Source organism: Dermochelys coriacea, chromosome 9 (genome assembly GCF_009764565.3).
Source record: "Dermochelys coriacea isolate rDerCor1 chromosome 9, rDerCor1.pri.v4, whole genome shotgun sequence".
Lineage (NCBI taxonomy): Eukaryota > Metazoa > Chordata > Testudines > Dermochelyidae > Dermochelys > Dermochelys coriacea.
Genome location: NC_050076.1, coordinates 82,631,015 through 82,643,072, shown reverse-complemented (window position 1 = coordinate 82,643,072; position 12,058 = coordinate 82,631,015). Strand labels below are relative to the sequence as shown.

At 44.3% G+C, this 12,058-nt stretch overlaps 1 protein-coding gene across 2 annotated transcripts in view; it reads right to left on the bottom strand.

Moving 5' to 3' along the window:
• LOC119861605 (vascular endothelial growth factor receptor kdr-like) overlaps positions 1–11,620 on the bottom strand; it is a 189,393-nt gene extending 177,773 nt beyond the window's left edge. For both annotated transcript variants that reach the window (XM_043492084.1, XM_038416926.2), the window contains exon 1: positions 8,565–11,620. In XM_043492084.1, the coding sequence (XP_043348019.1) occupies positions 8,565–8,628 (64 nt within the window). In that variant the 5' untranslated portion in view covers positions 8,629–11,620. The remainder of the gene's footprint in view (positions 1–8,564) is intronic.
• Positions 11,621–12,058: the final 438 nt, after the last annotated feature.

Below are 12,058 nucleotides of genomic sequence, written 5' to 3'. Positions count from 1 at the left end.
TGCTGGATCAGCCTCACCAAGTGAGAGGCAGTCAGGTGTGCTCTTTGCACTACCATGGGGTCAAGTTGAAAACTTAATTAAAAATCTCCATAAGATTAAAACAAGATGCCACCAGCTACTTACCCATGTGCAAAGCCCAGGGGCTGGCATATGCCAGGCTAGGCAGCAACACCCTTCTCCCCCAGCTCTTGCTCAGGTACCTGGACCTTGGATCTCATCTGGTGCAGACGGCAGCCCTAGATTAAACCCCCACCACCATAGAGAAGTTGGAGAGGGGTGGGTTGAGGGTGAAGCCTGGCTCTGGTCCCACCCCCACCTCACTGGCCAGGTGCAAGAGGAAAATTAAATGCTGCTCTTTGAAGAAGCCAGAGCAAGACAGCAACGGGGGAAGAATTGTGACACCCTAAGGGGTTTCCCAGACCGCTCCTTGCATGGTGCAGCTGTGCACTGCCTCTTACTCAGGGCTGAACCTGAAGGTTAAGTCTAGCCCTATATACCTAGCCACATTTTGGCTTACTTCTATTGTGAGCACAACACTAATTATTCCCAGTACAATTAATGGGCCCAATCCTGGCCCCTAGCGGCGTCTGTGGCATGGAGCTCCCAGAAGCTCCATGACATGGCCAGTTTCTGCAGCTGTGGGTGCTTTAGCAGATGTAGAAGAGGAAGTTCCCCTCCAATGTAATCATGACCACTCAACCCCCTTTGCTGCCCTGGGACAGAATCTGTGACTCCATCCATCTTGAGTGTCTTTCCAGCTCAGTCCAAACCCAGAGGCAGTTTTTTTCTGAAGGTCACTGGCTCTTTATCTGCCATATCTACTGAAAGGTGGGATGTTATTTTTGCATATCCTCCACCATTCTTGGGCAATGACCATTTTGTATCTTCAACTTACACACGGTTTACATTTCACCTCAGATGGTCTTCTCCTAGCCTCCATCCTACCAGCCTTCCTCCTTTTCCTCATTTGAGGAACAATGGGCCTGGATGCATTTTTAAGATTCCATCTGTCATACAAAAAAACATCTCCATATGGTATGCTCTAATATTGCCTTGCAGTCCTAAGCTTTCTCCTGGTGCAGCATTGCTCCCATGGTAAACGTCAACCCTCTATTTATATTAAATGGCATTTCCAGATAATACTCTGCACTGGTTGATTTTGGCAGGTTCTGCTGTTTTCTGTGTTGCCGGACAAAAAATAAAAAATAAGTGTCTAGCCCAGTGAATTGAGAGACCATTTATTCCAGTGAACTGTAGAAACTTTTACACCAGGATCTCCTCTTATTTAAACAACCTATCTTGCTGGCCAGAGTGGCGAATACAGAGCTAGGCTCTCTGCCCTATTTCTCTCCCATGTCATGAGGTGCATAGGAGCAAGAATGCTTTATCATCATTAGAAAGGCTTAATATTCTGTCAGGCACTTGAGAAGAGCTGTGAAGGAAAATGTTAGGGGCTGCGATCTATTTTGCTCTCTGGGCTGTTGGGATAGCCAAAATGTCCTTTAATTACTGCCATTTGCAAGTCCCATTTCAGTCTCAATAATGGGGAAGTCTAGCCAGTGCAGAGGAGGAATGAAAGGTGGAGCACCCCAGGAAAATGTAGAAAATACCAAATTAATTATGCAACTACACGGGGGTTAGCCTCAATGTCCTGGCCAAACTCTCGTCTGGACAGTTAGAATCTATTTATCTGAAATTCCCCCTGCAGTTTTACAAGGTGAGCTGAAAACAGCTTCCCCATTCCACCTGCATTTCAGTGGTGGAGAAAGTGACCCCTGTTGTATACAGTTTGTGAAGTATTTTGGATGAAAATGCAACAGAAGCATAAGACATTCTATTTCAATTCAATGTGTGCATACAGCATAAGAACGTAAGAACGTAAATGCAGGGCGCAGCAGCAGTCAAAAAAGCAAACAGGATGTTAGAAATCATTAAAAAAGAGATAGAGAATAAGACGGAGAATATCTTATTGCCCTTATATAAATCCGTGGCATGCCCACATCTTGAATACTGCATACAGATGTGGTCTCCTTATCTCAAAAAAGATATACTGGCATTAGAAAAGGTTCAGAAAAGGGCAACTAAAATGATTAGGGGTTTGGAATGGGTCCCATATTAGGAGAGATTAAAGAGACTAGGACTTTTCATCTTGGAAAAGAGGAGACGAAGGGGGGATATGATAGCGGTATATAAAATCATGAGTGGTGTGGAGAAAGTGAATAAGAAAAAGTTATTTACTTGTTCCCATAATATAAGAACTAGGGGCCATCAAATGAAATTAATGGGTAGCAGGTTTAAAACAGATAAAAGGAAGTTCTTCTTCACTCAGCGCACAGTCAACCTGTGGAACTCCTTGCCTGAGGAGGTTGTGAAGGCTAGAACTATAACTGGTTTTAAAAGAGAACTAGATAAATTCATGGAAGTTAAGTCCATTAATGGCTATTAGCCAGGATGGGTAAGGAATGGTGTTCCTAGCATCTGTATGTCAGAGGGTGGAGATGGATGGCAGGAGAGAGATCACTTGATCATCACCTGTTAGGTTCACTCCCTCTGGGGCATCTGGCATTGGCCACTGTCGGCAGACAGGATACTGGGCTGGATGGACCTTTGGTCTGACCCAGTATGGCCAGTCTTATGTTCTTATGTTGATTATTGCAAAATTCTTTCTGCTTAGTTTTGAATGTGGCAGTTTTAGACAGGAAAATTAGTATAACACTAGCTTTTAAAAAGAGTTCTGTACTGTTTATAACATTTTTCCACAGTGCAGCATATATTTAGAAAATCACATTAGCAGTGGGAAATAAGATTTGCTTTTATAAAAAGTGAGCAATGGTCTATTTAGTCCAGTATCCTGTCCCCAACAGAGACCAATGATGGATTCTTCTTAGAAAGGCAAAAACATGACCACAATATTGCAATATTTTACTATGGGGCTAACTTTCTTCCTGGCCCCAGCAGGTGATCATTTATGCTCTGAAGCATGATGATTGGGATGGTTTCCTAGTACTGAGGTGTGTTGTCTTAGAAACATACAGGAAGACTAATGACAAACCATCAATAGTAGTAATATACTATTTGTAGGTCTGGTTGAAAAATGAAAACATATTTTCACAAAAATATTTGAAATATTAAAGTTGTTTTTATGTCAAAAAGTTCAAAATAGATCCACTTTTCATTTTTTTTGAAAGTTGTCAAGATTTTATTTTAATATGGTTTTCAAAACCACTGGAAAATGTTATTGAAAAAGGTTACTGGGATTTTTGTCTTACTGAAAACCATTTTGGATAAAAAATGTCAGGATTAAAAAACAAAAAAAGCATTAACTTTTTCATGCAAAATGACAAATTTGTCAATGTCAGCTATTTCTTGAAAAAAAAAAAAGTTTTTGAAAACAAACCACCCAACCAAAACCACTTTTTGACCAGGAACAACAGCAACAACAAACACCACACACCCAAACAAATCACTTTTCAACCAGGAAAAAAAACCAACACTTTTTTTGCCAAAAATTTCCACCAGCCCTTGTATTTAGAGAATAAAGACTGTACATGCAATAAGAGTCAAACAGAACCATTTCAACCTTGTGCTAAGAGGAATCGGAACTAAAATATGCAACAATGTCAAAGAAGGAGGAAATACCATGACAAGCATGGCACTATTCTAGATGATTTCAGTACATCTACGTATTTTGGAGCTAAGCTTTTTGGAATGGGGCTGGTGATTGCTGGGATGAGCAATGGTCTGCCTATTGCCTCTTCTGATTTGAAATCAAATCTCAGCTTTGCTATGGTCAGGGTGCAGGACCTGTTGCTGATCCCTGGGCATGATTAGATTTCAGATTTCCTTAAGGGAAAATACAACCTATCAATGGTCTAGTAAGATATAACTTTTGTCCTCAACCATTAATACAGAGACTCCTAAATGTTCTTGGATTCCCTGTATGCCATCTACACAGGTCACGGTGGTAGTCTCCAGACCTGTGACATGAGACTGATGGCAGAGCGATGGTGGCAGTCATCTCAAATCAATACTAATTAGCTGCAACAGAGTACTTGAAGTCCTCTACTGTGGCTGGGGTATTAGCTAAGAAATTAGCCTTTCCCTTGGTGTCTATCCCAAACAGAAGAGGAGGCTAACTGGTTTGGCAGCAGCACTGCTGAGAAGGATCTGGGAGTTATGGTGGATCACAACCTCAACATGAGTCAACAATGCAGTACTGCTGGAAAAAAAGCAAATGCAATTTAGAGTTGCATTAATAGAGGCATAGGATGCAAGTCATGGGAGGTGTTAGTTCCACTCTCCTCAGTGCTGGTTAGCCCTCAGCTGGAGTACTGCGTCCAGTTTTGGTCACCACTGTATAGAAAGGATGTAGAGAAACTGGAAAGGACCGAGAGGCGAGCAACAAAGATGATCATAGGGATGGAATGCAAACCATATGAGCAAAGGCTGAAGGAACTGGGTATGTTCTAATTAGCTGCAACAGAGTACTTGAAGTCCTCTACTGTGGCTGGGGTATTAGCTAAGAAATTAGCCTTTCCCTTGGTGTCTATCCCAAACAGAAGAGGAGGCTAACTGGTTTGGCAGCAGCACTGCTGAGAAGGATCTGGGAGTTATGGTGGATCACAACCTCAACATGAGTCAACAATGCAGTACTGCTGGAAAAAAAGCAAATGCAATTTAGAGTTGCATTAATAGAGGCATAGGATGCAAGTCATGGGAGGTGTTAGTTCCACTCTCCTCAGTGCTGGTTAGCCCTCAGCTGGAGTACTGCGTCCAGTTTTGGTCACCACTGTATAGAAAGGATGTAGAGAAACTGGAAAGGACCGAGAGGCGAGCAACAAAGATGATCATAGGGATGGAATGCAAACCATATGAGCAAAGGCTGAAGGAACTGGGTATGTTTAGTTTGGAAAAGAGATTAAGGGGGGGGGGACATGATAGCAGTCTTCAAATACTTGAACAGCTGCCATTAAAAAGATGGAGAAAAGTTGTTCTGTCTTGCCACAAAGGGCAGGACAAGAGGCAATGGGTTCAAACTACAGCATAGCAGATATAGATTAAAGCTCAGGAAAACCTTCCAAACTGTAAGAACAGTAAAACAATAGAACTAACTGCTGTGGGAAGTCATGGAAGCTCCTTCACTGGAGATTTTCAAAAGGAGGCTGGATAGCCATTTGTCCTGGATGGTTTAGACACAACAACTCCTGCATCTTGGCAGGGGATTAGACTAGATGAACGTTACGGTCCCTTCTAACCCTATGGTTCTATGATTCTATGACACACAGCTCTGCCCCTCTTTATTGTCAGACATGGATAGTACATTCTCTCTCTCTCCCTTCTCCGTGTCTGGCTCTGAAGAGGCATGGATGAAAGTGATCTGGATGAAGCTCTTGCTAAATACAGTAGGGGTAAGACTACCAGATAAGGAGTCTATGAGAGGGTGCACTGGGTGATAGCTGTCCCTGGCCCATTTCTGTGGGAGTACACCCACCCTTTTCAGAAACAGTTGCAATATGAGTGTGCTCCTGGATTCCCAGCAAGAACTGGTGTCCAGAAATGCGTTTTCCCACCGGTGCTTGGCCAGGTACTTGTTACCAATTCTCTCTGATACAGAAATTGCCACGGTAATACATGCCTTTGTAACCTTCAGGCTGCACTGCTGTCTTATGCCCTATATGGACAAGCTCTGAAGACCATTCAAAAGTCACTGTTAGTGGAGAATACAGCTGGCTGTGTACTAGCAGTGTCAGCCAGAGGGAGTGCATTACAGCAATTCTCTGAGGACTGCATGAACTTCCTATTTGCTTCCAGGTGCAATTCAAAATGTTGCTACTGATGTATAAAGGCCAATCAGTTATGGAATTACCTATTTCCCCACATGCTCTAACAATAACTGAGGTCAACTAGGGAACTTCTACTACAGGTGGCTGGTGGCAGGGTATTCATAACTCTTCCTATGGAATCCAGTTTCTCTGTTGGTCAGGAGAGCTCAAACTGGCCCTTTAAGGCAAGATGTAAAGCTTATGTTTACTCCAGGTATATTTGTGAGGAATATATGGTGCTTGTTTCTGAGTTTCTGGGCTGACCCCTGCTAGCAAGTGTTTAAAATATTGGTACATACAACCAGAGGCACTGTGAGGGAGTGTTTTATAAGTCTCTGAATAAACCAAACCAAATATGTGGATTCTAGTAATGAAGCTCTTGTAGTTTACGGTGCTACCAGAATCCCTCAGCAGATCTGTCTTCCTGATAAGGCTGGTTATTGTAATTGTTGGTGGAAATTAACCGTACCCCAAGAGCCTAGAAACACACTTGATACTGACCATAAGGAGATAAAGAACTAATAGTCCGGTGTTTTGAAATATACCCAAGGCTCAAGGAACACTATGGAACACTACTGGCAGGAGAAATTCCACATTAAATAACAGACCATCTCCTATATACCATCTGAGGTGCCATGAATAAGTAGCATGGTAATCCAATGAAATCCTCATGATTAATGAAATAATGGAAGACCACATGGCACATGGAAAAGCTCTTCTAAATCTCATTAGCCCAATTATTCTCTTGCACTAGCGTAAATCAGGACTAACTCCAGACACATATTTAGAAGGAGAACACAGCATTGATGCACAACCAGGTGTAGAGGAAGGGGTGATACAATCTAGAGAGAGGAAGATTGCTCTTGCAACTTCTTTACCTATGGACCTTAAGAATTGCACCCCTGAATTATTCTATTCCCCATGAAGGAAGTGATTTCATAGATTCAGCTTGCCCCATGCACAACAGAGGGCTCAGATATATGCTATAGCCTCAGCTTTTGAAGCCTCATCTTCTTCAGGTTGTTTCAGATGATCAAATACAACTTGAAATGTTCCCACACAGGAGAAAGATACTAAGTCCCACAAATTGCTATTTTAACTAATTGTTGAAGCCTCAAGGCCAGGGGATCAGAAGTGTTAGCTGGGGGGGGGGGAGTTAGGGGGGAAGTCCTTCAAATGCAGCAGACTTCAAGGACATTTTCCTGAAAATACATCTTTCTCTATTTCCAAATATTTTAATGAAGCGCTGACCCCTTTGAAGTATTCAAACCTGAGCTCTCATTGCTGTTGGTAAGAGAGCTGATGTCTAGTGAGAGAGCCCTTGTAAACTTATTACAGGAAATACCAGAGCCAATTCCTCACTGGCCCATTGGCCGCCGAATTAATTAGGCGTTACTGTGTGGGATTTCATTGGATGTATCACATCTGCAATGGGGGTGGGGGTCTTCCAGAAGAAAGCCCAGGGCAAGGACAGGGAGGTGATTAAGAGCAATCCACAAAGCTTGTTAGTTGCTCAAAGTAAAGTATTAAGACTTCAGGGCCTCTCTGAGAAAGTTCAGCTAGGGCTAAAAAGAAGGTTCTTCTGGTGGGCGCCTGGGAACAGTTAGTGCTGAGTAAGTGCAAGATTGGAGAAGAATGTGAGTCATGGACCGAGAATGGAGCCTTCACTTCCCCACAGGAATTTGAGGGTCAAAGCCCTGGGATGGGTGGGGGAGAGCAAGTAGATCAGCAGCTAGGGAACCCGGAACAGGTAGACTTTAGAGCAGTGCACGCTTTCCAAGCTTGCTTTCCTTTTCTCAAATGCAAAGGAAGAGCTTGCCTGCTCCCCAGGGGAGTTCTCCCACAGCTCTCCTGAAAACCCACCTCGAAGCCATTCTTTCAACTTCCACCAGGGAAGTCCCCACCGGGGCCGGGGATTCCGACTGGCAGCGGCAAGCGCCATCTAGCGGCAGCTCCCCAGATCTGCTCCCTCAAGGCACTTGACTCCTTGTGATGCCCAAGCCCCGAGAAAGGAATCGAACCCATATCCAGGAGAGAAAATCCCAGGCAATTAAAACAACAACACAGTTGAAAGAGTTGCATCCATAAAGGAAACCGAACTGAGCTCTGTGGCAATACAGGCTCCCCCACCCCCGCCCCATGGACCAAGCCGGACTGCAAATTCCCCCTCTAACAAGACCCCAGAACTTAAACAGAGTCCTTGCTTTACTGCTTCATGTAGGGTGATTCCAGATGCCCCCACGTAACGCGCAGGAGCCCATGGCGCTAGGAGGTTAGTGTCCTCAGATGAATGCTTGCGTATAGCAGGAGAAAAAAAATAAATACACGGAAAAGTTCAGCCAGCCCGAGTGTTGCCTTTGGCGCCCTGGGGGCAAGGTGCTGGGCCAGGCAAGAAAACCAGGAGCTAGACCCACATTGGACAGGAGCACCAACCAAGACCCACACCCACGGCGGAAGTCGTTCCTCTCCATCCCACCCAGGGGTTTATCATTATTCTTTCTTTAAATCAGCTCGCCAGCATCCAGGAGTGGCTTGTTTTGAGCTGGTCCCTGTGATATGACCCGCTTTGGCAAACAAGGTGGCTTGCTGTGAAGGGGGGGGGGGACCAGTTCCAACCTGGATACCACACCCGAGCGAGCCAAGCCAGGAGAGAAAGCTGTCGGAGCAAAAATACACTGTGAAATCAAAGGAGAGTGAGTGAGAGAAGAGAGATTGAAAAAACCACGTGTAAACTGCTCTTACCTTGTAGCCAAAGCAGTCCGTGAAGCACAGAAACAGCCAGGGCGGTGCAGTGCTTTGGAGTCATGTCTGGTGCAGATGTGAATTAGGAGTATAGCCTTTATAAACGTGCAAGGAGGGAGATCTGTCAATAGGGTCAATTTCTTTCCAGCACCAAGTTTCAAAGCCTTCAGGCTGGGTAAGGGCGGGGAGGGGGAAAGAACAAGGCGTCCAGAAGTTCTCACTTGTTGATTCCAGTGAAACTGAGCTTTCCATTCACGGCTTCCCCCCTTTGCTACAGATTTTGTTTGCCTCCCTCTCTTCTTGACGGCCAAATGTTTTTTTTTTTTCAGAATAACTTTATTCCTTGTCCTCCCCTCCCCCAACTCATGGGATGATCTGGGGGTTTTGTTTGTTTGTTTCTTTTGTTTTGGGGTTCCCCCCCCTTTTTTTCTAAATCAGATGAAAAGTAGAGAGATCAGTGAGAAGAGCAGATGTTATACAACTGACCAAAGGGGATAACAAAGCAAAGTGGCAGCAACAAAAAGTTTTGCTACAAAGTTTCTTCTGCTGCTTCCGAGCCGCTCTCCTCCCTTGGGCTGGGTTCTGTTTAAGGTGTCTGTCACCAAGAGCCTCCGCTGAGGGTGTTTCTCCAGGGAGGTGCAGGTGCTGCAGGGATCTGGAGGGAGAAGCCTTTAAACTTTCTCAGGCTTGCGAGGCAGGAGGGGGGGGGGGGGAAATAACAAAACAAAAACGCCTGCGTCCCAGCAGCTGATACGAGCCCAGGATATCTCTGCTACATGCTGGTGGGGGAATTACAAACCCAGAAGCAGGCGACCGGTTCGGCTTCTTGCAAGGAGTGGGGTTTGTGTCGGGGCAGATCCCAGTTTAGCTATTTCTCTCTCTCTCTCCACCACCCCTCCCAGTCTGATCTGCTTTTGCTGGGATGTTTGATGTGAGCCTGGGATTCTTTATAGGGAAAGAAGAAGAGGAAGGAGAGACGTCAGCAGCGCAGCCAGGGGGGAGCTTCGCTGCTCGCTGTCACTTTTCCAGTGCTAAGGCTCCCAGGGCTGCTGCTGCCTGAGATTAGGCAAAATCGGCAGGGATTTCAATCGCCCCCCCCCCGCCCCGAACACGTGCCAACCCTTGCGCTGGTTCTCGCCTCTCTCGCTCACAGGTGGGCAGGGCAGGCAGGTGGCAGCAAGCTCCGGCTCCAGTAGAATGAGCGGAGCGGGGGGCAGAGGCTGGTCGAGGCAGCTCATCAATGTGCCCCTGGACTCCTTTCCACTGCATGGGTCTGGGACTGGGTTGGGGGGCGCTGTACCCCAAGAGGTGCGTTGTTGCTGAGCTCCCTGATGTGCACCAGAGACACTGACAAGCAAAATGAAACATACAAGAGAGTGAGCGAGGAAAGAAACCTTGCCCCAGTTTTCTGTCTGTAAAGGTGTTGTTGGAATAACCTGGGAAGTAAGGCAGGTGCTCAGGATATCGGCTTTTTGTGTTTCTTTCCCTCCCATCCGCCAAAGTGACATGAGCAGAATACATGGATTTAACAGAAGTTGGTTTCCTGATGTCAGTTTGATCAAGTCCTTTTGGAATGTAAGTGGTATTTTACCATAGTGCTGTTTTAAAATCCCTTAAATACATATTTTTGATATTGAGGGATGCAGGCCATTGGCTGGTGTGTGTGTACAGGCTTGTGTCTGTGTGTGTACACACACACACAAGCCAGTTGGATGGTTTGAGCAAAGAGTGGCAAGAATAAAGAGTTGATGCAAACAGAGCACTGGAAAAAGAGCAGGGTTTGCTTTAACTTACAAGTTTTGGCACCCCAACCATATCAGAAATCATTGGGATGCTGGTGCAGCAAGGCAGATTGCCCCTCAGTTTGTAGAGGTATTTAGGAATGTTTTCATCCAAAATGAAATAAAGCAAACTCACTTTTAAAAAAAGTCTATTATGTGAATATCTCTATCTGACCTGTCTTAGATTTTGAAATAGCACCAACCACTGCCTGTTATCTAAGCACTATTTCCAGGTATTTGGGTGTAGACAATGTCACCCACACAGCTGAGCTTGCTGGCGTGTCCTCATGCCTTTGCTCTGACGATGCCAAGTCCTTACATGGGAGAGCAGCACTCCCAGACCAGGAGCTGTGAGAACCCTGGAAAGTGGATACAGTCACTGTACCCTTCGACTCCTGCCCAGAGTTGGACACTTCTCTTCCAGAGGCTGCTGATCTTCCAAGGAAGAGGATGTGGGCAGTTCAGCCTAAGTCCAGACTTTTCACAAGAATGAATGTTAACTGCCAGTGGTTTGCCCAGCTGTTGTTAGTATAATAAATTAATAACTTACCTATAGCTTACAGTTTGGATCCTAAAAGGATTTTATTATCTGTATGCAGGGGGATCATCCACTCAGCATGGAAATGCACCCATGGCTCAGATCTCAATGGGGAGCCATTCTGTGCTATCAACACTACCCAGCAACAATAACATACCTAAGTTATACATCACTTTACATCTCCAAAGCACTACAATAACATAATCTTCCCAGCTCCCTTGTGAGCCAGATCAGTATTATGGGGCTCAGATCCTATGCTGATGTGGGACAGGTAGAATAGATTATTATTCCTGTTTTATTTATGGAGAAAATGAGACACAGGTTAAATGATTTGTCCTAGGCCACACAGCAAACCAGTGGCAAAGCTGGGATTCAAATGAAAGTGTTCTTGAGCTCCAGTCTCATGCTCATTCAATTAGTCTTCAGAAGAGAAAGTGAAAAATACCCTGTCAATTGGAATCTAGGAGGCAATCTGATAACCTGGATTTTAGTGAAGCTGAACTTTGGACACATTCCCTGTGCCCCATTTTTGATACATAAAAATCTTGGTTTTAACTTTTGATGCATGTAACAAAATATACACACAATACTGAAATACAGTTACATTTTAGCAAGAGATTAATACAGCTGAACATAAAATTATAGATTTTAACTTGCAAGAGAGGTGACCAAACATCAGTTGATCAGAAACATGATCCATGAAAGCCATACACACAAACTCTACAATAAAGTGTAATAAAGCTGAATGTCTGAGTCCAGAGAATCATTTCCTATAATAATGCATCATGTACAATTAGGATACAGTGTTCTCGGTATCACATAGGTTATTGGGTCGATACGAATATTAATAGCCAAGTCACTTCTAATACAATACAAGGAATGTACCTCTCCCTTTTGTATTTTATAAATCAATACTTCAGAGTATACATCCTCATCCAAATCAGTGTACCAATTCTGAACTGATGGTCTGGGATAGAAATTTCTTCTGCATCTCAGGCAGCTGTGGAGAGTTACTTTTAAATCTCATAATAGTGGATAAAAGTAAAGAACAGTCATGTAGGATTAATTGTGCATTTCAGGGGAAATAACATTTCCAGTTAAAATTTGCAGTATCTAATATTCTGGCCTCATAATCACAAATGTTGGGGACATATCTATAATATGCCAAAATTAAT